The sequence below is a fragment of the Schistocerca serialis genome, chromosome 6 (genome assembly GCF_023864345.2).
Source record: "Schistocerca serialis cubense isolate TAMUIC-IGC-003099 chromosome 6, iqSchSeri2.2, whole genome shotgun sequence".
NCBI classification, from domain to species: domain Eukaryota; kingdom Metazoa; phylum Arthropoda; class Insecta; order Orthoptera; family Acrididae; genus Schistocerca; species Schistocerca serialis.
The window spans coordinates 414,161,400-414,187,455 of record NC_064643.1 but is presented as its reverse complement, the minus strand read 5'-3'; the positions used below and the strand labels follow the sequence as shown (position 1 = coordinate 414,187,455).

The 26,056-nt window shown below is 40.5% G+C and overlaps 1 protein-coding gene across 1 annotated transcript in view; it reads right to left on the bottom strand.

Moving 5' to 3' along the window:
- The window catches only part of LOC126484896 (dynein axonemal heavy chain 10), a 1,141,797-nt gene that overhangs the window by 89,820 nt on the left and 1,025,921 nt on the right, over positions 1 to 26,056 (bottom strand). Inside the window, exon 62 of the mRNA XM_050108495.1 lies at positions 20,975 to 21,136. Coding sequence (XP_049964452.1) covers positions 20,975 to 21,136 — 162 coding nt within the window. The remainder of the gene's footprint in view (positions 1 to 20,974; positions 21,137 to 26,056) is intronic.

Genomic DNA, 26,056 nt, shown 5'->3' with positions numbered 1-26,056 from the left:
ATCAAAAATTACAGATTTCTGTAGTTGTATATATATGTTTGGATGTAGCTGTATTGTGTTGATGTACTGGTGGATATTGTGGTATGACTCCTGTAGTTGATAGTATAATTGGTATAATGTCAACTTTATCCTGATGCCACATGTCCTTGACTCCCTCAGCCAGTTGGACGTATTTTTCAATTTTTTCTCCTGTTTTCTTCTGTATATTTGTTGTATTGGGTATGGATATTTTGATTAGTTGTGTTAATTTCTTCTTTTTATTGGTGAGTATGATGTCAGGTTTGTTATGTGGTGTTGTTTTATCTGTTATAATGGTTCTGTTCCAGTATAATTTGTATTCATCATTCTCCAGTACATTTTGTGGTGCATATTTGTATGTGGGAACGTGTTGTTTTATTAGTTTATGTTGTATGGCAAGTTGTTGATCTATTATTTTTGCTACATTGTCATGTCTTCTGGTGTATTCTGTATTTGCTAGTATTGTACATCCGCTTGTGATGTGATCAACTGTTTCTATTTGTTGTTTGCAAAGTCTGCATTTATCAGTTGTGGTATTGGGATCTTCAATAATATGCTTGCTGCAATATCTGGTGTTTATTGTTTGATCCTGTATTGCAATCATGAATCCTTCCGTCTCACTGTATATATTGCCTTTTCTTAGCCATGTGTTGGGTGCGTCTTGATCGATGTGTGGCTGTGTTAGATGATACAGGTGCTTGACATGTAGTGTTTTCTTTTTCCAATTTACTTTCTTCATATCTGTTGATGTTATGTGATCTAAAGGGTTGTAGAAGTGGTTATGAAATTGCAATGGTGTAGCTGATGTATTTATATGAGTGACTGCTTTGTGTATTTTACTAGTTTATGCTCATTCTATAAAGAATTTTCTTAAATTGTCTACCTGTCCATAATGTAGATTTTTGATGTCGATAAATCCCCTTCCTCCTTCCTTTCTGCTTAACGTGAATCTTTCTGTTGCTGAATGTATGTGATGTATTCTATATTTGTGGCATTGTGATAGTGTAAGTGTATTGAGTGCTTCTAGGTCTGTGTTACTTTATTTCACTACTCCAAATGAGTGGGTCAATATTGGTATAGCATAAGTATTTATAGCTTTTGTCTTGTTTCTTGCTGTCAATTCTGTTTTCAGTATTTTTGGTAGTCTTTGTCTATATTTTTCTTTTAGTTCTTCCTTAATATTTGTATTATCTATTCCTATTTTTTGTCTGTATTCTAGATATTTGTAGGCATCTGTTTTTTTCCATCACTTCTATGCAGTTGCTGTGGTTATCCAATATGTAATCTTCATGTTTAGTGTGTTTTCCCTTGACTATTATATTTTTCTTACATTTGTCTGTTCCAAAAGCCATATTTATATCATTGCTGAATACTTCTGTTATCTTTAGTAATTGGTTGAGTTGTTGATTTGTTGCTGCCAGTAGTTTTAGATCATCCATGTATAGCAAATGTCCAATTTTGTGTTGGTATGTTCCAGTAATATTATATCCATAATTTGTATTATTTAGCATGTTGGATAGTGGGTTCAGAGCAAGGCAGAACCAGAAAGGACTTAATGAGTCTCCTTGGTATATTCCATGCTTAATCTGTATTGGCTGTGATGTGATATTATTTGAATTTGTTTGGATATTAAGTGTGGTTTTCCAATTTTTCATTACTATGTTTAGGAACTGTATCAATTTAGGATCTCCTTCATATATTTCCAATATTTGTAGTAACCATGAGTGGGGTACACTATCAAAAGCTTTTTGGTAACCAATGTATGCGTAGTGTAGCGACCTTTGTTTAGTTTTAGCTTGATATGTCACCTCTGCATCTATTATCAGTTGCTCTTTACATCCTCATGCTCCTTTGCAGCAGCCTTTTTGTTCTTGATTTATAATTTTGTTCTGTGTTGTATGTGTCATTAATTTCTATTATTATTATTATTATTATTATTATTATTTTATTATTATTTTCATTAGGAGTAGTAGTGGTGGCAGCAGATGTGGTCATCATCATCTTGTAATAGTAGTAGTAGTAGTAGTCATAGTAGTAATAGTTAGGAATGCTTACATAAAAAGCAAAGAAAAGGGATTTTCCATTATGTTTCCTAGCCTCCTCGGCACCCCAGATCAGGGAACTTACGAAATAGGACAAAAAGGAAAGACCTGCACATTTCTTTAAACTTTATACATGTGTGTTCTCCTGTCACCGCTTGGTGAGTAGGTTTGTTATGTAACCATGTACATTATATTTTCAAAAATTGGTTATTTATGTTGATACATCACTATACCATTTTGTCAGTCATATAAAAATATCCTTGTATGTGTACTGTGAAACTATTTGTAAATTGTATCTGGCATGTGTTTCTTGAAGTTTTCCCAGTAGATTAAATATTCCCTCATATTTTTGGAGTACATCCTTGGTATATTAACTCTTGTACTGATATTTCCACTGATAACCTTTGAGCTGTTCTCAAGGTGGGTCATTTGCAAGATTTTTAAAGCCCTTAACAGCCTGGAGCAAACATGTATGTACCAGGGCTACCCTACAGGAACCCTCACAAGTGTTTACAACTTCAAAAACACATCAAAGGGATGGTACCCTGGCACCATCTCCAGCAGCTTCCTTCCTGCTGTCAGTGTTTCATCAGTCATCAGCAACAACAATGCCATTATTGGTGAAGCAAAGAACACCTCTTGTAAGAAATCCGAACACAGGGCCAAGTGTGTCAGTCAGCTTTGAATATGTCAGTGGACTGTACTTGCATGGACGCCACAGACATGTGAGCAGACAACATGGATGAACTGCAACCAGACATAGCATATATTCAGCTTTCCTACCCTCTACAGAAAGTCTCTCATTAACTGTCAAAATCAATAACATTCCCATCTCCTTGCAGATAGATATGGAGTCCGCCAATTACAACTGTGAATCATATTTTGGCATTTGGTTGCCTCACCACCAACCTTTTGATACCCCAATGCACAATTCACAGCCTGCTTACAGTATCGGTCATACTGTGTTATGGTCAGGAAGTTAGTTGTGGATGACCTGAGAGCTGTCAGTCAATTAGGCATGGAAATTTTAATGCACCTGAGTTATAAATTCACGACTGTGCAACTCAAGTTGACTCCCTGGGTACAAACTTGTACCTCAAAGTTTTTTTTTTTGGTTTTTTTTTTTTCTTTTTTTTTTTTTTTTTTTTACAAAATTCACCTCCATATTTTCAATATGCTCTTTGGATGTTCAAGACTTTTGAAGCCCATGTAGCCCTCCTCCCATAAACAATGCTGAAGTACACTGAAGAGCCACAGAAACTGGTACACCTGCCTAATATCATGTAGAGCCCCAGCAAGCATGCAGAAGTGCCGCAACAGAATGTGCCGTGGACTCAATTAAAGTCTGAAGTAGTGCTGGAGGGAACTGATACCATGAATCCTTCACGGCTGTCCATAAATCTGTAAGAGTATGAGGGGGTGGAGGTCTCTTCTGAACAGCACGTTTGCAAGGCATCCCAGATGTGCTCAATAATGTTCATGTCTGGGGAGTTTGGTGGCCAGTGGAAATGTTTAAATTCAGAAGAATGTTTCTGGAGCCACTCTAGCAATTCTGGACATGTGGGGTGTCACATTGCCCTGCTGGAATTGCCCAAGTCTGTCGGAATGCACAATTGACATGAATGGATGCAGGTGATCAGACAGGATGGTTACGTATGTGTCATCTGTCAGAGTCATATCTACATGTATCAGGGGTCCCATATTGCTCCACCTGCACAGGCTCCGCCGGCTGGAGTGGCCGTGCGGTTCTAGGTGCTTCAGTTTGGAACCACGTGACCGCTACGGTCGCAGGTTCGAATCCTGCCTCGGGCGTGGATGTGTGTGATGTCCTTAGGTTAGTTAGGTTTAAGTAGTTCTAAGTTCTAGGGGACTGATGACCTCAGATGTTAAGTCCCATAGTGCTCAGAGCCATTTGAACCATTTTTTGCACAAGCTCCACACCATTACAGAGGCTTCAATAGCTTCAACAGTCACCTGATGACTTGCAGGGTCTAGGGATTCATGAGGTTGTCTCCATACCTGTACACGTCTATCTCCTTGATACAATTTGAAGTGAGACTTGTCTGACCAGGAAACATGTTTCAGCCATCAACTGTCAAATGTCAGTGTTGACAGGCCCAGGCAAGATGTAAAGCTTCGTGTCATGCAGTCATCAAGGGTACACAAGAGGTCCTTCGAATGTTTTGTGCATTGACACTTGTTGATGGCCCCAAACTGAAACCTGCAGCTATCTGCAGAACGGTTGCACTTCTGTCATGTTGAATTATTCTCTTCAGTCATCATTGCTCCTATTCTCATAGGATCTTTTTCCATCCACAGCGATTCTGGAAATTTGATGTTTTACCAGATTCCTGATATTCTTAGTACATTCATGAAATGGTCATACGGGAAAATCCCCACTTCATCACTACCTTAGATGCTGTGTCCTATCACTCATGTGCCAACTATAACACCACATTCAAATGCACTTAAATCTTGGTAACTTGCCACTGTGCCAGTAATAACCGATCTAACAACTGTGCCAGACATGTACTGTCTTATATATGCATTGAAGACTGTAGTGCTGTATTCTGCCTGTTTATATGTCTCTGTATTTGAATGTGCATGCCTATACCAGTTTCTTTGGCACTTCAGTGTATTTCAAGGGTAGAAATGTTCCTTTTTTGCTCAGGGATAAGCTTCGGGATGAATTGTAGTGCCTACGAGATGAGGGCATCCTCACTTCAGTCCCAAAAAGCCAATGAGCCAAGCCCAATGTCATTGTTGGAAAAACAAATATTGCCTTACACCTTTGCAAAGAGTTCAGGATGACTATTAACACCCAGTCAGGATGAATATCAAATACTTTAGGTAGAGGACATCGTGGCCCATCTAGTGTGTGGAAAAGTGTTTTCAAAAATTGACCTGAGGCATGCAAACCTCCAAATCCTGTCAGACAAAGAATCCCAATATATCCTAGTCATCAACTCTTCCTTCAGACTGTTCCAGTAAGATGGACTTCCCTTTAGTATAGCCAATATCTCAGCAATATTTCAATGATATCTGGAGAATCTCACTCATGAGGTACTGAAGGCAGTAAATTAGTCAGACAACATTCTTGTCACAGGCATAGATGACCAGGATCCGCCCAGCAACTTGGACACTCTGTTCACATATTATCCATTAGGCAAATCTAAAATGTAACAAGGAAAAGTGTTGTTTCTTTGTTCATCAAGCTTAATATTTCAGATACATTTTCAGTGTTTCGCTCCCTGTGTTTTACCCCTGCCACCTTTAGAATTTGAAAGAGAGTATCCCAGGCAACATTGTCAAAAGCTTTCTCTAAGTCTACAAATGCTAGAAACATAGGTTTGCCTTTACTTAATCTTTCTTCTAAGATAAGTCGTTAAGGTCAGTATTGCCTCACGTGTTCCAATATTTCTACGGAATCCAAACTGATCTTCCCCGAGGTTGACTTCTACCAGTTTTTCCATTCATCTGTAAAGAATTCATGCTAGTATTTTGCAGCTGTGACTTATTAAACTGATAGTTTGGTAATTTTCACATCTGTAAACACCTGCTTTCTTTGGAATTGGAGTTATTATATTCTTCTTGAAGTCTGAGGGTATTTCGCCTGTCTCATACATCTTGCTCACCAGATGGTAGAGTTTTGTCAGGACTGGCTCTCCCAAGGCCGTCAGTAGTTCTAATGGAATGATGTCTACTCCCGGGGCCTTGTTTCGACTTAGGTCTTTCAGTGCTCTGTCAAACTCTTCACGCAGTATCGTATCTCCCATTTCATCTTCATCTACATCCTCTTCCATTTCCATAATATTGTCCTCAAGTACATCGCCCTTGTATAGACCCTCTATATACTCCTTCCACCTTTCCGCTTTCCCTTCTTTGCTTAGCACTGGGTTTCCATCTGAGCTCTTGATATTCATACAAGTGGTTCTCTTTTCTCCAAAGGTCTCTTTAATTTTCCTGTAGGCAGTATCTATCTTACCCCTAGTGAGATAAACCTCTACATCCTTACATTTGTCCTATAGCCATCCCTTCTTAGCCATTTTGCACTTTGCACTTCCTGTCGATCTCAGTTTTGAGACGTTTGTATTTCTTTTTGCCTGCTTCATGTACTGCATTTTTATATTTTCTCCTTTCATCAATTTAATTCAATATTTCTTCTGTTACCCAAGGATTTCTACTAGCCCTCGTCTTTTTACCTACTTGATTCTCTGCTGCCTTCACTACTTCATCCCTCAGAGCTACCCATTCTTCTACTGTACTTCTTTCCCCCATTCTTGTCAATTTTTCCCTTATGCTCTCCCTGAAACTCTGTACAACCTCTGGTTTAGTCAGTTTATCCAGGTCCCATCTCCTTAAATTCCCACCTTTTTGCAATTTCTTCAGTTTTAATCTACAGTTCATAACCAATAGATTGTGGTCAGAGTCCACATCTGCCCCTGGAAATGTCTTACAATTTAAAACCTGGCTCCTAAATCTCTGTATTACCATTATATAATCTATCTGAAACCTTCTAGTATCTCCAGGGTTCTTCCATGTATACAACCTTCTTTCATGATTCCTGAACCAAGTGTTAGCTATGATTAAGTTATGCTCTGTGCAAAACTCTACCAGTTGGCTTTCTCTTTCATTTCTTAGCCCCAATCCATATTCACCTACTATGTTTCCTTCTCTCCCTTTTCCTACTCTCGAATTCCCAGTCACCCATGACTATTAAATTTTCGTCTCCCTTCACTACCTGAATAATTTCTTTTATCTCATTGTACATTTCATCAATTTCTTCATCATCTAGTTGGCATATAAACTTGTACTACTTTAGTAGGCATGGGCTTTGTGTCTATCTTGGCCACAATAATGCATTCACTATGCTGTTTGTAGTAGCTTACCTGCACTCCTATTTTTTTATTCATTATGAAACCTACTCCTGCATTACCCGTATTTGATTTTGTATTTATTACTCTGTATTCACCTGACCAAAAGTCTTGTTCCTCCTGCCACCGAACTTCACTAATTCCCACTATGTCTAACTTTAACCTATCCTTTTCCCTTTTTAAATTTTCTAACCTATGAGCCCGATTAAGGGATCTGACATTCCACGCTCTGATCCGTAGAACGCCAGTTTTCTTTTTCCTGATAATGATGTCCTCTTCATCCACAGTTCACAGTATATCACGTGAGAAAATGACATGCTGAGTTTTGCACAAGTGATGGTTTCTAAAACTGTCCTGATTCATCGTCGTAAGCATACCAGTCTCAAGAAAATTTATTGTATTTGAACTGAGACTATGTTCAAGTATTCTGAAGCAAACCTATGTTAAGGATATTGGTTGGTAATTTTGTGAGTCCATTCTTTTATCCTTTTTTTATGTACTCCGTATTTCTAGATTTCTGTAAAGCATTTGATACAGTGCCCAACTGTAGACTATTACTGAAGGTATGAGCATATTGAATAGGTTCTCAGATTGTAAGTGGCTTGCAGACTTCTTCAATAATAGAATCCAATATGTTGCCCTTGGCAGTGAGTGTTCATCAGAGACAAGGGTATAGTCATGAGTGCTGCAGGGAAGTGCGACAGAACTGATATCATTTTCCATATACATACGCTGATCAGCCAGAACATTATAACCACCGATCTGCTATCAATATAAACTCATCCAGGGAATAGCAGCGTTACCTGGCGAGTAATGACTGCTAGTGAGACACACATTCAGTGCATGTAGTATCAGTGAGTGTGCTATCCATGTGTAGAATGAAGGAGGAGCATGACGTATCTGAGTTTGACTAAGGGCAGATTGTGATGGCCTGGAGGCTCAGTAAGAGAATTCTGGGTGGGAACTGCATGACTTGTCAGGTGTTGAAGGAGTGCTGCGGTGAGTACCTTCAACATGTAGTGAAACCAAGGTGAAACCACATTGAGGAATTGTGAGGTTGGCCACCCCTCATTACAAATGTCAAACATCATAGACTCAGCAGACTGGTAAAACAGGATAGTTGGCGAACTGTGGTGGAACTAACATCAGACTTTAATGTTGGGCAGACTACAAGTATGTCTGAACACACAGTGCACCAAACAATCCTAATGAAGGGCCTCTGCAGCCAATGACTGATGCATGTGTCAGTGTTAACACAACAACATCAGCAACTATGACTCAAATGGGCATGTGACCATTGGCACTGGATGTTGGTGCAGTGGCAGAGAATTTTATGGTATGATGAATCCTGATACCGTCTTCATCTTGCTGATGGAAGGGCACGCATCCATTGCCTTCCAGGCAAATAGCTCCTTAACACCTGTACTACAGGATGGAGACGAGCTGACAGCAGCTCCGTTATGCTCTGGGGAACATCTATGTGGGCATACATGGATCCAGTGCAACTCGTGCAAGGCACAATTATGGCCAAGGAGTATTGTACACTGGTTGCAGACCATGTACATCCTTTCATGATGACCATGTTTCCCAATAGCAGTGGCATTTCTCAACAAGATAATCCACCATGTCACAGGATGACAAGCGTGATGTAGTGGTTTGAGGAATGCAGTGGCTCGTTTTAATTGATGTGCTGGCCCCCATGTCACCAGATCAGAACCCAGCCAGACACATCAGGGATGTGACTGAATGTAGTGTGAGGGGCCATTGTCCTCCTCTCCCTGGAATTTACAGGAATTAGTGTGTGCAGATGTGGTGCCAACCCCCTCCAGCAACCTACTAAGCCCTCATTGCTTCCATGCCATGATGATTTGCCACTGTTATCCACGCCAAAGGTGGACGTATCATCTATTAGGTAGGTGGTCATAATGTTCTGGCTGATTAGTGTAAATGATCTGGTAGACATGGTGGGCAGCAATCTGCTTTGCTGATAATAACAGTGGTGTATGGTAAGGTGTCAGAGTTGAGTGACTGTAGGAGGATACAAGATGACTTAGACAAAATTTTTATTTGGTGTAATGAATGGCAGCTAGTTCTAAATGTAGAAAAATGTGAGTTATAGGAAAAACAAACCCATAACGTTGAGATACAGCAGTGTCCTGCTTGCCACGGTCACATTGTTTAAATATCTGTGTGTAGCACTGCAATGCAATATGAGGTGGAATAAGCATGTGAGGACTCTGGTAGGGAGGCAAATGGTCAACTTCAGTTTATTGGGAGCATTTTAGGAAAGTGTAGTTCATTTGTAAAACAGACTGTATGTAGGATGCTAGTGTGATCTACTCGTAAGTACTGCTCAAGTGTTTGCATCTGTACCAGGTCAGGTTGATGGAAACCAAAGGAATCCAGAGGTGGGCTACTAGATTTATTAATGATGTGTTCAAGAAAGGAAAAACTGGTAGAAGCTGACCTTGTGGAAGATCAGTTTGAATTCTGGAGAAATGTAACAAGGAGTGAAAGGCTATTTACAACTTGTACAGTAAGCAGATGGCAGTTATAAGAGTCAAGGGGCATGAAAGGGAAGCAGTGACTGAGAAGTGGTAAGACAGGGTTGTAGCCTATCACAAATGTTATTCAGTCTGGACTTTGAGCAAACAGTAAAGGAAACAAAAGAGAAATGTGGAGTAGGAAGTACAGTTCAGGGAGAAGAAATAAAAACTTTGACGTTTGCCAACGACATTGTAATTCTGTCAGAGGCAGCAAAGGACTTGGAAGAGTGGTTGAACAGTATGCACAGTGTTTTGATTTAAGTGTTAGGAAGTCTTTTCTGAAAGTATTTGTATTGAGTGTAGCCATATGTGGGAGTGTAACATGGGTTATGACGAGTTTATACAAAAAGAGAATGGAATCTTTTGAAATGTGCTGCTACAGAAGAAAGCAAAACAAGGACAATCGAATGTAGTCAAATTAAACCAGGTGACACTGAGGAAATTAGATTAGAAAATGAGACACTTAAAGTAATATATGAGTTTTGTTATCTGGCCAGCAAAATAACTGATGATGGCCAAAGAGGATATAAAATGTAGACTGGCAATGGCAAGAAAAGTGTTTCTGAAGAAAATAAATTTGTTAACCTTAAATAGAGATTTAAGTGCTATGAAGTCTGTTCTGAAAGTATTTGTATGGGGTGTAGCCTTGTATGGGAGTGAAACATGGGTGATAATGAGTTTATACAAGAAGAGAATGGAAGCTCTTGAAATGTGCTACTATAGAAGAATGCTGAAGATTAGAGGGGTAGGCCATGTTACCGATCAGGAAATACTGAATAGCACTGGGGAGAAAAGAAATCTGTGGCACAACGTGACTAGAAGGAGGGATCAGTTAATTGCACACATTCTGAGGGGGACCAAGAGATGAGTACTGTAAGCAGATTCAGAAGGATGTTAGTTGCAGTAGTTATTCAGAGATGAAGAGGCTTGCATGGGATAGAGTAGCATGGAGAGCTACATCAAACCAATCTTCAGACTAAAGACAGGAACAGCATGTTGGAACACCATGAAAGTGTTATGGAGATGCTTCAGGAACTCAAATGGGAATCTCTGGAAGGAAGATGACATTCTTTTCCAGCAATACTACTGAGAAAATTTAGAAAATCAGCATTTGAAGGTGACTGGAGATTGATTCTACTGCTGCCAACAAACATTTTGTGTAAGGACCATGAAGATAAGATATAAGAAAGTAGGTCTCATGCTGAGCCATACGGACAATCATTTTTCCTTCATTTTATTTGTGAGCAGAACAGCAAAGGAAATGAGTAGTAGTGATACTTGGTAACCTCCTTCATGAACCATATGGTAGCTTATGGAGAATGTATATAGCTGCAGGAGCGATTACAACATCTCTGTGGTCCTTCTCCTAACACCAAGAAACTACCACTTTCTTTTGTTCAAGATACACAGCCATCTATTGATTCCACCCCAGACACTGCTGGGCCATCTCAACCATTGCCAGGGGACAGCTCACTTGAAGTGTGTTCAACAGCTTCACACACCAATGGATGTTGACATCGTCCCCAACAACTGCCCAAGGTGCCAGCACAGAACCTGCCTCCTTCAGGGACGTCAAGATGAGCTTTGCCATCTCCTCCCCTCCACAGGTGTGGAGAGACGCTATAACAAGCCTTAACACCTGCATTGTCAGCAAGCAACATCACATCAATGCTTCAAAGATGCCTAACATGCAGGAGATAATTTTCCACAAAACAAACAGCAATGCTCAGACCATCCACCAGGAGGCAACCCAAGCACTGCTGAAGGTTAGGGGCCACATGACCCTATTATATTCTGCAAGGCACATGATCAAAAATAGGCCTGACTGTACCAAGATGTATTTAGAGCAGCTCTTGAGCTAGACCAGAGCAGTTAGTTCTGAGTGAGTTTCTTTCACCAGGTGCTGATTCTGCAAGGATTCCATCAGTCAGGATTCTTTCTCAAGGGTTGCCATGATGACATCACTCTTGTTCATGTTTGACTTCATAACCCCAGGAGCTGCCAGTTTTTGGACTTAAGTGGGTTTGTGGCCTCCTCACCAAAAAAGATGGAGTCTCTGTCAGAGGGGTGGATTTGTTTACTTGTTAATTTATTCCTGTTTAACTTTTAAATGCCTACAAGATGGACTTAGACAATTTTACTCCTTATGGGGCTTAAACTTTGTTCATTGAGTTTGTACTTTAACAGTGAGCACATTACTGGACGTTGTCTTTTATAAAGTGTGTGATTAAAGAAGTCAGACTAAGTAACAATCTAACTGGCCTTCAGCCACCAGAAGTATTACTATTTTATTTCAAGAAGTGACTTGTTTTATGTTTTGTTTTTATCTATGTCAGAGCAGAAGTGCTATTAATCTTTGCTAAATAAACTTATTCAGTCACTGTTAGCTGGATAGTTTTTGTGCTGCCACCAGTTGACATATAAGCTTACCTATGCCAACTTTTGATTGGTTGCTTGGAGGAGGCTTTCCTGAGATCTTTTAGCCTTCAATCCCTTGTTTTGTTTAGGTACACTGATAATATTTTTGCCGTATGGACCGATGATGAGGCTGACCTCTTAAAATTTCTGGAATCTCTAAACATGCTCTCTCAATAAAATTTTGCAAATCTATTCCAGATCTAATGCCAGTTTCCTTGATGCTGACCTCACCCTCACCATGGCTCAGCTACACACTTCTGTTAACGTAAACTTACAAACAAACATCATCAGTACTTATATTTTGACTATTGCCATCCTTTCCATGTCAAATGTCCTCTCGAACACAGCTTTGGCATTCAAGGTTAATGCATTTCTTCAGATGCGTATGCTTTACAGTAAAACATCATCATCACTCTCACCTCCGCATTAAGTGTATGTAATTATTACACCAGCCTAATTCAAAATCAGATTTCCCAGGTCATCACATCAAATCCTGATACTGCTGATCCTACCACAAAAACAACACAAGAGTACATCCAGTATACCTCTTGTCATTCAGTACTATGATGATGGTCCCAAATGTATTCACTAGCTACTTTGACTATTCAATGAGGTCCACTCTGTGGATTATTTTGCTCACCCCCCCCCCCCCCCCCCCCCCACACACACACACACCGAACAGCTCTGAGCTCTGTCACCCCCCTCCACCTTAGTCTCCACAATACCTTGGTCAGACCCTAAGCTCCTTCTGCACCTGTTTCCCTATCCTATGATTCCTACCCCTGTGACCATTACCACTATATGATTTGCCCAATGTACCCTTCTGCCACCAGCTACACCAACCCTGTAACTGGCAAGGAAACATAATAGTATCAAAGGGAGAGCCACATGTGAAATGACATGTTCTGTGTACTACATGTCATGTAAACAATGTTTGGCCTTCAGCATTGGTATGACTACCATCACACTATCAATAAGGATGAATGGATACAGACAGAGGGTGTGTACTGGCAACACACAAAGTCCTGTTGCAAAGAACAGTCAACAACATGTTGGTCATGGCCTCGGTGCCACCAGACATGCTATTTGGATTCTCCCTCCTGACACCAGTTTTTCAGAACTTTGCAGCTGGGGCTGGCATTACATGTGCTTGGTTCTTGTCACTCACCTGTCCTAAACTTTCATTAATTTCTGTGGCCTCAGTGTTTCTTTTCAGTAACTATTCCTTTCCATTACTCCCTTTATTTTTCAATTTCACTGCTTATTTTCCATCCTCTCATTACCTCCCACCTTTCTACCAAGTGTAATGCACTTCGCTTTCCATTCTTATCAGTAATTTCACACTGTCTTTTCAGTAATCTCTGTGTTGCTTATTACACTGTCTTCTACCTTTAAGGGGGGGTAGGACATCAAACAGGCCAACTTGGAGCAGGAGAGGCACCACAGGACATTTTAATTTCCACTGCCTATACTTTAACAAGTAAATTCATAAAATTTTGTCATCGATCAGGAGGGTTTCAGGATTCACACTCATAGCAGTGGAAGTTCAAAACATAAGAAAATAATTTTTTTTACATGTGAAATTTCATCATTTTTTTTCACTTACTATTGGATGCATTTGTTGATATAGGTACAGTTTTCTTCGTAAGTAAGAGAGATTGTTTGATGAATTTTGCACAGCACATAAACCATACTTACAGGAGTATGAAATCCTAGAATTTATTTAATTTATAAAAAAATGAATGACCTGTTACTTCATGTTTAAAAAAAACTCAAATTTTATAGTTAATTATCTCAATTTTTACCTCAGTTTTAATAGATTTGGAAAATTCTAGAGTTTCATACTCCTGTAAACATGATTTTTATGCTGTGCAAAATTCACTGAAGAATCTCTCTTACTTATTAAGCAAAGTGTACCTATATCAACAAATGCAGCCAATAGTAAGTGAAAAAATCATGAAATTTCACATGTAAAAATAAATTACATTGTTATGTTTTTGAACTTCCACTGCTTTGAGTGTGAATCCTGAATCCTTCCTGGTCATGCTGACAAGCTTTATGAATTTTTTTGTAAAAGCATAGACAGTGGAAATTAAAATGTCCTGTGATGCCTCTCCCATTCCAAGTCGGTCCATTTGATGTCCTACCCCCTTAAGCTTTCAGGTTTTCAAATTTCATCCAGTGCATTTACCAACAATCAGATTTTCCTTCCCATCTTCTCCAGTAAGTCTCCACTGACCCAAGGTTCTGGGTGACTTTTTCATACATCTTCCCATTTCCTTAATCTCTCTAGTCATTTTCCTTTATCTCTTTTCCTTTTCCTTCACCCCTTCTGTCAGAAGGAGGCACTGGCTCCAAAAGCTTGCACATTTCCACATCTTTTATGTGTTTCCTGCTGCCACTGCTTGGTGAGTAGATTTTTTTGTCTACCCACATTAAACCTTCAAACCTTGATTACTTTCATTAGTATTCATATTGTTGTCCATACCAGGTATTCCATTGTTTGATGTAGAATAAAGCATTATTTTTAACATTATTATTATTATTATTATTATTAATGTTACTACATATGAGTTGTATGGTACAGAATCACACATTTTGGTACAGTGTTATCAAATGTTTAAAATATTTGTGTTAAATAATAATATGGATGTACTTGTTCTTCAGGCATATGGTAATTATATCTTTTCTTCTTCAGGCAAATGTGCAAAGTGGTATTTTATAACAATGAAAGTGGTATTTTATATTAGAGTGCACTCTATATCACATTTTACATTCATTGGGTGTATTATTTTCAAGACAAATAATAAAAGCAGTTCAAAGATTGCTTTTGTATTGCAGTTCACATGTTATAAATAAGTTTACTACGTATTTCTTGTTTACTGTTATTTCACTTTTTGATATTGTTATAATAATGATTACATATCTTAAAATATTTAAACACTGTACTTACAAAGTATGTAGGAAATCCTGTAAAATGATCTGATACATGTGTGCAAATAAATCAACAGGTTTCCTATTTTGAGATACAGTATTTCTGTCTGGATTATATACCATGAGACCCAACAAAAGAAGGGTAGGGATTTGCTCTCTCCCTCCTCTTTCTTTTATAGTGACAGGATATTGGGGAGTGAGAGCATGATGGCAGAGTTAATATTTATACATATGTACTGAGTCATTCTTATGAAGGAAGTCACTCATAAGCCCTAAATTATGTTTTCAGGATTTTTATTGGTGACCTATTCTCATAGAACCTAATACTTTCTTCATTCTTTAACCTTAGTTTGTGGTACTGTAAACTGTTAGCGATGCAGATAGATGCAAGTGAGGTTCTGCAGTTGTTATTTTCTGTGTTCTGAATGCATTAGGGCATAAATTTTTAACTGTGTCCCTATATAATGTTATTTAGAAATACGACTGGAGTGCCTATCAAAAAGGTTAAACCAATAACATAACTCGATATTAAAACCATTCTAAAACAGACGAAAATTAATAGCTGGATGGTATAACCATAAAAAAAGAAAAAGAGGAACAATAAAATAATGGTAAATCCAGAAGGGAAAACAAAAGGGGCCAGAGAGAGAGAGAGAGAGAGAGAGAGAGAGAGAGAGAGAGAGAGAGAGAGAGAGAGAGAGAAAGACAATGACATACATGAATGATGTGTTGCATATAGTCACGCTAAGTTAGAAAATTTCCCTTATGTTAATATAACTATTATGTTTAATTATTATAATGATTTACATTATCAGCTGTTTTAATGAATAGAATTAAGTGAAGTAATTTATTCCTTCTGTTGTGTCTAAGATTCCATATCTCCCACATATGAAATTCCATTTTAATTGTGTGGTGTCACCGCCAGACACCACACTTGCTAGGTGGTAGCTTAAATCGGCCGCGGTCCATTTAGTACATGTCGGACCCGCGTGACGCCACTGTGTGATCGCAGACCGAGTGCCACCACAAGGCAGGTCTCGAGATAAGGGCTAGCACTCGTCCCAGTTGTACGGCGACTTTGCTAGCGACTACACGGATGAAGCCTTTATCTCATTTGCCGAGAGACAGTTAGAATAGCCTTCAGCTAAGTTCATGGCTACGACCTAGCAAGGTGCCATTAGCCTTACATAGTTTGATTGTTATCATATGAAATGTCTCATCAAGAACGTTGTAAACCAAAGGACTATATAAAAGTTAAGTATTCCCAAAGCAACGTACTTTTCTTGCTACCATTCACTACTTATCCTGTTCCAGAATTCACGCCCGTCTGCGTTAGATAGCGTGCATTTCGGCCTCCTCTATCTACAAGGTGTTGGCACATTTGCCAACACATCATTGGTGACGAGGGAAACGTGTTCTTTCTAATTGCTTACATTTACTTGTGTCAAGGCTTCGCCAGATGTACTGTCCGAATTTTATCGCTTGCAGAATCAGCAGATGCAGGCGTTATTGGATGCCCTTGGACAGCTCGTCCAGGGTCAACGTGCCATTCAAACCGATGCGGCAGCCGCCGCTTCTCCGCTCCCGCAGCCACAACATGCAGTTGCACCGCCGTTTCGCAATTTTGATACACAGCAAGAGACCTGGACTCAGTGGTCACGCCAGTTTGGATTTCATCTCGCCGCCTACAGAATTCAACGTAACGAGCGGCAGCCTCACTTATTGTCTTGTGTCAGCATGCAAACGTACCGTGTGATAGTGAAATTGTTTCCCCGACGCGACATAGCAACTCTGTCCTACGAAGAAATTTTGTCGGCATTGGACGCCTATTTCAAAGAAACAGTTAAAGTAGTTGCAAAAAGGTATACTTTCTTTCATACAAAACGTACGGCCGGTCAAACTAATCGGGAGTGGGTTGCAACTTTGCAAGGCCTTACTAGGGATTGTGCGTTTGAATGTGACTGTGGCCTTCCTTATTCAGATACTATGGTGCGTGATGCAATTGCACAGAACGTTTCTGATGTTCGCATACAGGAGCAAATTTTGAAACTAGTTAATCCCTCCCTTCAACAAGTGATAGACATATTGGATAGACAAGACACGCTTGACTGTGCTCAGGAATCTTTTGAAACTTCGCCAGCAGTGTGTAACATTAACCGGCCCGCCGGGCGCACTGCGCTGCCCGGTAAACTGCCCTTGCACACGTCCGTGCAGCTGCCGCCACGCTATAAACCAGGTGTGCCGCGCCAGCACACGAATGCAGTGAAATCATGCCCGCGGTGTGCTACTAGACAATCGCGTGAACATTGCCCGTCACGCCAATCTATTTGCTTTTTCTGTAATAAGAAAGGACATGTTCAAAGTGTTTGCCAGAAAAAGCTCAGATCAGATAATAACAACCATTCCAGGCCCTTTGCTTCGCGCCGGAATCGAACCAAGGACACTCAGGCTCGTGGACCTTCCCCCATGGACATTCATGTCGTTAATTTCACTTCGTCCAGTGCCACTGTCTCTACCTGTGGCTGTGTTCGTCCCGCAAAAAGTGTGCGTCGACGTCGCCGGAAATCACGTCAATTAGCAAGTGATGCTGTACCTGTATCAGTTCAAATTGCACGAGGCAGTCGCTCTTGTCGTCAGCAGGACAATAAACTTTTTGTAGATTTGGACTTTAATGGCAAGGTCATACCATTCCAGCTCGATACCGGAGCTGCAGTTTCACTGCTCAATCACGACACGTACAAACAACTGGGCAAACCTCCGTTGTGTGCTGCAAATGTTCAGTTAAAAAGTTATTCAGGACAGCTTATCCCTGTGTTAGGACAGTGCACCCTTCTTGCAACATATAAGGGACAAACAAAACTTGTGTCATTTTACGTTCTTCGTTCTTCTACTGCAGTGAACTTGTTTGGTTTAGATTTATTTCAATTGTTTAACATGTCTATTGTAAAACAGGTCCTATCAGTGAACCAGACTGTACCTTCTGACAGTGTTTCTCGGCTATGTGAAGAATTTGCAGACATTTTTGCACCGGGCCTTGGTTGCGCTAAGAACTATGAAGCACATTTGGAACTGAAAGTCAACGCGCAACCGAAATTTTTCCGAGCGCGCAATGTTCCCCACGCATTGCGTGATGAGGTCGCAAGAACATTACACGATTTAGAATCACAAGGTGTGAGTGACTGTGCGCAATGCCTCTTCCATTTCAGCTCCGCTTCTTTGCTTACGCCGTACAGGTGTTCCGTTTGTCTGGACGACGGAATGCGAACGCGCTGTTCGCCAGTTGAAATCGGCGTTGCTTTCTAATACTTGCCTTACGCCATTCGATCCCCAGAAACCCCTTTTGTTGATGGTAGATGCATCGGAATTCGGGATCGGTGCTGTGCTTGCGCACAAAGTTGGCTCACATGATCGCCCTATTGCCTTTGCGTCAAAATTGCTCTCGTCTGCGCAAAGAAATTATTCACAGATAGAGAAAGAAGCTTTGGCTCTCGTGTTTGGTGTTACTAAGTTCCATGATTTCTTATATGGTCGTCACTTTACCATCATCACAGACCACAAACCTTTGACATTGCTTTTTCATCCGAACAAGCCGGTACCTCCACGTACAGTGCAGAAATTCATTCGCTGGTCTATTTTCCTCTCGCAGTACCGCTACGATATCTTGTATCGGTCCACTGCTAAGCACGGAAACGCCGATGCGTTGTCCCGTTTGCCTGTTGCTGAGGATAACGCATTCGATTCTTCCGAACTTGCTTGCATGTTCATTGATTCGGAAACCGATGAAGTGGTCGAATCGTTTCCGATTGATTTTCGTCGTGTAGCTAGAGCCACAGCTGCTGACCCTGTCCTTGCTACCGTTTTGCGTTTTGTTGCTACGCAATGGCCTTTGTCAAAGTCTCGGATTGAGGATCCGTTGGTTCGCCGATTTTTTGCTCACAAGGAGAGACTTTTTGTTCGACGTGGTGTTTTGTTGTTGCGTTCTGATAATGATCAGTCCAGAGTCGTGGTCCTACGTTCGTTACAGTCCTCTGTTTTACGGCTTCTTCACCAAGGACATTGGGGTATCGTGTGAACGAAACAACTTGCTTGTCAGCACTGTACTTGGTTCAGAATCGACGCTGCGATTGCGAAAATGTGTTCTTCTTGCATGGCGTGTGCCGAACAACAATCCGCACCGCCGCGGAAAGTCTTTGCATGGCCAAACGCCACTTCCCCTTGGCAACGCTTGCACATCGATTTTGCTGGTCCATTCTGGAATGCTCGATGGTTGGTTCTGGTAGATGCCTTCAGTAATTTTCCTTTTGTTGTCCGGATGTCTTCCACGACGTCCTCTGCCACCATCCAAGCGTTGTCTGCTATCTTTTGCATTGAAGGTCTTCCGCAGACTATTGTTTCCGACAATGGCCCACAATTCATGTCCACAGAATTTCAGTCATTCTGCCAGGCCAATGGTATTCAACATCTGACATCCGCGCCGTTTTCGCCTCAGTCAAATGGTGCCGCTGAACGATTGGTCCGGACTTTCAAGTCACAGATGTTGAAGTTGAAAGAGTCGCATTCTCGGGAGGACGCGTTGTTGCTCTTTTTGTCTTCGTATCGCTCTCAGCCCCGAGATGGTCACTCGCTGGCTGAGTTGCTCCACGGTCGTCCTCATCGAACCTTGATGTCTTTGCTGCACCCGCCGCATCAGGTTCCTGTGCAGCGACAGACTTCTGCTTTTGCTCCAGGTGACGTTGTATTCTATCGCAACTATCGAGGTTCACGGCGTTGGCTCACAGGGCGCATTCTTCGCTGCCTCGGCCGCGCGATGTATTTGGTTTTGGGGGCCTCTGGTGAGGTGCGTCGGCATCTCAATCAGCTGCGCCTCTGTCGTCGCACGGGTTCTGCCGCTCCCCATCTGCTTTCAGCGACGGTGCCGTCCTGTCAGCGCCCTGGGGACCCATCTACTGGCTCGCCTCATCCCCAGGTGTTACCGACGATGCCTTCCATTTTGCCCCATGGCGACGCGCCGCCGCAGTCGCCACCGCCGCCGCCGCCTGTTCTCCCGCCGGCGCCGCCCGCATTCGACGCTTCGCTGCAGCCGCCAAGCGCCTCCCTGGGTCACGCGCCGCCGATCGCTTCCCGTGACCAGCTGTCCTCCGCCATGGAACTCTTGCCCGCTCCGGACCACATGACGTCATCGCGCGTCGGCTACCCCGACGCAATGGAGGTCGACCCTTCGGCCTCTCCTGTCTCTTTACGGGCGCATACACCGATTGTTGACGTGCACCCTGGACTAGGTTTTCAGGCGTTTCCTAGACCCACTCGGACCGAATGGCCGGGTGCGGGTGGCACAGCCTCACCTGTTGTTAGGCTCCCCACCTCATTGCATACGTCAACATGGGGTCCTCCCCACGGCGGGCGGAAGCCTTATAACACGACCGTTCGCAGATATGCGGGGGAGGAATGTGGTGTCACCGCCAGACACCACACTTGCTAGGTGGTAGCTTAAATCGGCCGCGGTCCATTTAGTACATGTCGAACCCGCGTGTCGCCACTGTGTGATCGCAGACCGAGCGCCACCACAAGGCAGGTCTCCAGATACGGGCTAGCACTTGTCCCAGTTGTACGACGACTTTGCTAGCGACTACACGGACAAAGCCTTTATCTCATTTGCCGAGAGACAGTTAGAATAGCTTTCAGCTAAGTTCATGGCTACGACCTAGCAAGGCGCCATTAGCCTTACATAGTTTGATAGTTATCGTATGAAATGTCTCATCAAGAACGTTGTAAACCAAAGGACTGTATAAAAGTTAAGTATTCACTAAGCAACGTACTTTTCTTGCTACCATTCACTACTTATCCTGTTCCAGAATTCACGCCCGTCTGCATTAGATAGCGTGCATTTCGGCCTCCTCTATCTACAAGGTGTTGGCACATTTGCCAACACATCAAATTGATCATTAGTTTCATTTTTACAATTTTTTTACTGAACATGATATAATCAGTTATGTAAAAAGTAGTACATTGTTAACTTTTCTAAACCTTCCTGTGATCTTAGTTCAATGGTAGGTATTCATAGATAATAAAAATGATGTTTTTATGAGAAAATTATACAATATAAATTCAGAGAAGCAGTGTCAAAATATTTGTAAGTACTTGCCTCGCCCACTAAGTACTTCAAACTTCTCCATGGAATTCTTGTGTCTTTGGTGACTAATGTCTTTGTTAGATATGTATCAAGAATTTGCATACACACATTGAAGTCTGATTCATTGAAATCATAACTAATATTCCAGCCAATTTTGTCATACTTTCGCCTTTCCTGAAAATGGAAGTAAGTCATTAATACCTGAGGTTAATTTTTGTTTGTGTGTAGATAAATAATGACAGTATAAGTGATATTATGAACAAAAAGTATAATAGCAAGGAACTGTCTTTATACTCTTATTGTGTGCCTTTGTTTCCATATTTCTGGTGAGGGTGGGGGGTTGGGGGAGGGGTGGGGGAAGCAGGAGAACCTCACAGAGAATAGCTAACTGGAATGACAAACAGATACAAACAAGGGTAATGCACATGTATTTTATTTTCTTTAGTATTCATATTTTGGAGGTTTCTCTAGACACAGATTACAATACACTATGGTGACAAAAGTCATGGCATAGCAACATGCACATATGCAGATGGTCATAGTATCATGTAAACAAGATATAAAAGGGCAGTGCAATGGCAGAGCTGTCATTTATACTCAGGTGATTAATGTGAAAATGTTTTGAACGTGATTATGGTTGGGTGATGTAAAACAGACTTTGAACACAGACCAGTAGTTGCAGCTAGAGACATGGGACATTGCATTTTGGAAGTCGTTAGAGAATTCAATATTCTGAGCTGCACAGCAACAAGAGTGTGCTGAGAATACCAAATTTCAGGCATTACCTCTCACAACGGTCTTCACTTAGTGACCAAAGCAGCAGCATCTGCAAAGCGTTGTTATTACTAACAGTCAAGCAATACTGCATAAAATAACCACAGAAATCAATGTGGGATGTGTGATGAACATGTCTGTTGAGACACTGCAGCTAAATTTGGCATCAATGGGCTGTGGCAGCAGAAGACCAATGCAAGTTCCTTTGTTAACAGCACATCATCACCTGCAGCACCTCTCCTTAGCTTGTGGCCATATCAGTTGAACCTTAGACAACTATAAAACTGTGGTCTGGTCAGATGAGCCCCAATTTCAGTTGATAAGAGCTTATTGGTAAGGTTTGAGTGTGGTGCAAACCCCACAAAGCTGTGGACCCTAGTTGTCAATATGGCACTGTGCAAGCTGGTAGTGGCTCCCTGATGGTGTGGGCTGTGGTTTATGTCAGATTGACTGGGTCCTCTGGTCTAACTGAACTGATCATTGACTGGATATGGTTATGTTTGGCTACTTGGAAACAATATGCAGCCATTCATGGACTTCATGTTCCAGAACAATATTGGAATTTTTATGGATAACAATGTGCCATGACACCAGGGCACAATCATTTGCAATTGGTTTGAAGAACATTCTGGGCCATTTGAGTGAATGATTTGGCCACCCAACATGAAGCCCATTGAAAATTTATGGGACATAATCAAGAGGTCAGTTTGTGCACAAAATTTTGCACCAGCAACACTTCTACAATAGTGGATGACTATAGATGCAGCATGGATCAATATACCTGCAGCGGACTTGTTGAGACCATGCCACATTGAATTGCTGCACTATCCTGGGCAAAGGGAGCTCTGATGTGATATGAGGAGGTATCCCATGACTTTTGTCACCTCAGTGTAATTAATGCCATGCTAACTAACCTTTAGAGAGAAAGGTGATAGATTACAATAAATGCAAATAATACTGCTGAATTCTTTCAAATGCTGAGTCCGAAATAATATGAATGAAACATGTTTTAAAACTCAAGGAAGTTCACTTATATAATCTCACAATGGTAATATGAAAATGACAAATTCTGTGTACTATTTCAGTTTGTGCCCTCAAGTATACTGTGAGAACATGTAAACTCCTCTAAATTTACACAATACTACGTAAAAATTCATAGAAATATAACAAAATTTTACAAGCTGTAAATATACCCTAAAATGGAGTCTGCAGCCTTCATTACAACCAACCTGCACTTAAATCCTGTTCCTCACAGTCACCCTCTTCCCCTGCTCAATCTCCCCCTCCCAGTCCACTGCTCCATGTCACTGTGTGCCATACATAACTCCAACTGCCTGTGGCCAGGAGCAGCTCATCGGTGCCATATACCTTCCCATGCATTGGTAGCCATCAATCAAAATTCCCCAATTGTTCCTCTCACTATGCAGTTCCTTTCTCCCATCACCTATTGTCCTCTATATCCAACACAACCAGTCACCTCAATTGAGCTGCAGCGCCACTGCAATGTAATCAATTGAGACAACATAGTCATGCAGGTGTGTGTGTGGTGGGAGGGGGGCATGCCTGCAGACATGGGCAGGTAGTGTAGGCCATCCCTGTCCACCTTTGCCGGTGTCTGTTTCGGAACCTCCAAGTGGGTACATGAGCTGGAACAGCCTGCCTTAAAGCTCTCAAGAAGTACTCATCTGACAGTTAGTAAAGCTCTCAGTCCTTTTTGTGTGCCATTTGATGACTGGGTGTCTCTACTAGTCAGGGAATTGTTACCATTACTTCTTAAGTTATCTAAAGACAATGTATAGCGTAGTCTCGCTGTCAAAGGATATATTTCATTGTATACTGTACCAAGATGAAGATGAAGTCCATCCTACCTCACTTAAAACTTTTGAAAGAAAATGTTTTGACACTGTTCATTGCATATTGTATTAATACTGATGAGTGAGGATAGCAATTATCAATAATGAGATGAAGATGAAGTGTAGTCTACCTCACGTAAAACTTTCAAAAGAAAATATTTTGAAACTGTGTTCTTATTTTTTGAAGAAATTCTAATTTACAAATTTCAAATCAATCTACTGTAACTTCAAACTCAAGGAAAATGAGATATACATAAGAAGCTACTGTAAATCATAAAATCAGTGAGTGTAACATGATTCCGTATTATAACTATGGGGAACAGTTGTTCACTAAGCCACTATGGAATATTACACTGAAAATTTAATTATTAAAAAGTGTTCTATATTCAGCAAAGAAAACGAACCTGCAAGATTGGAAAAAAAATAGTGTACAAAATAATTCAAAAGAAATGTACCTGACTAGAATCATTCCATATTATTATGTTTTCATTGACACATACCAGTGAAGTCCAGTATGTCCATAATCATTGAATTTTCTGAGATTGGATTAAATACATTATAGGAATGTAAAGAAACAATACTAAATCTAAATTCAAGGGAATATGATAAGATGTGAAACTGAGATGATTATCAGCTCACTGTTGATGTGATGGTAGTGATAGTGGTGGTGGTGGTGGAGGAGGAGGAGTAGGGATGATATATCACTTAATATAAAGGTACCTGGGAGTAAGAAGTGAAGAAAATGCAATGAGGGTATGAGAGACATGGACAGTGGAGGGAATGACATGAATTTAAGTGAAATAGAGAACTGTACACTCAAAATAGTGGTGGTGTAAATGATGGCAAACTTGAGGACAGTACAAGTTATCACCGTAGCACTGAAGGTGACAACGGCAACAAGAGGTATTTACATTTACATTGAATAAGTTTCTAAAATCATTCATGTCGAATGTAATGTTCTTTGTGTTCAGTATATCATCTTCCTGATTTCAGAAACATTTTAATCTTGTTATGATATTTAGTTTACCTTGCTTATCAAGCCTACACAAGAAATCCAAACTCTATACTACATCTCACTGTATTTCTCAAGTAATGAATAACATCCACAAGCTCATGACAGATGTGTTTCAGATCTGAGTCATTTTTCCTAAATTTATTTGACAAATTGAAATTCTCTTTCAGTAATTGCTAAAGTGTGTCTAAGGAATATAAGACAGTCAATGTCTCCAATGAGCAAAGTACTGTCTCACAGTACCTAAATTTTCTGTAATAATATCACCAAATAGACACAATGAATGATGTGAATACTGATCTAAAGGAATAATTTCACCACTAATTCCTGTAAATGTCATACTCTCATTCATCTTTTTTCATTCTTGTTACTTATTTTCATACACTGATAGTATTTTGGTTGATCTAATCTACTGAAGTAGATGTACAAGTGGTTCATTTTAGCCTAGTTTGAGACACCTGGAGCTAAAATATACTTAACAACCATTATTGCTATTTTCCCACAACCACAATGGCCACTTATTGCTAATTTTATTAAACTAGTTAATAGTTTTTCACTTTCAATTTAATCCTTGGCTATAGATCACAGCCATCAATTATTTACTTAACTAGCTGAACACACAGAGTTGCCTGGTTACTTACTTATTCATCTGAATCCAATCTTGAATAACACAAATAATCAAGTCTGTCTGCAGTGTAACAATAAACTTACTTTATTTATGTGGTTTTTTAAATAATAATAAAATACACAAATTATGAGGTACGAATTTTACAAATTAATTGTAAATTATTCTAAAACATTGACTAAATACAATAATTTTAGTTTCCCCTTTACAAATACAATATACAAATTATAAAGCAGGATTTTTAAAAACTAAATGTAAATTATTTTAAAACATTCATTACACACAATAATTTTAGTTTAGCCTCCACTGCCTCTACCTCACAATAGCTCTAGCCTAGAAGTGTCCCAGTCTTATTTTTTCTTTTTTAAGTCACTTAGTCTTCTGACTGGATTCAGTCAACTTGTGTTTCAAGTGAAACTGGTACACTGATTACCAGTGTACTACCTTTGATCTCCTGCTCTCTCTGACATCTTTCCCTTTATGGTTGTCTTCACACAGCCTCACAACAGATGGGTTCTCTGATCCTGGGGTCTGTATAATCTGCCATTCCTTTTAACCTTCCCCAGTACATTTCTTTCTCCTCCTCAAGGAAGCAACTATTAGTTCTGAAAACTAGGATAGTTTCCTCTGAAAGATACATTTGTTTCCAGATGTTTAAAAAAAGTATGATCATATGTTTTAATGGAATATCTTGTTTTGAAGTATACTTTTGGCTCAAACACATTTTATTTTATTCTTACAAACTGCTAGTAATGTCTATGAATATCTGTAGAATTTTATGTACTCATACCATAAGTAACAGCATACAGGTTGAAATATTACACAGAATT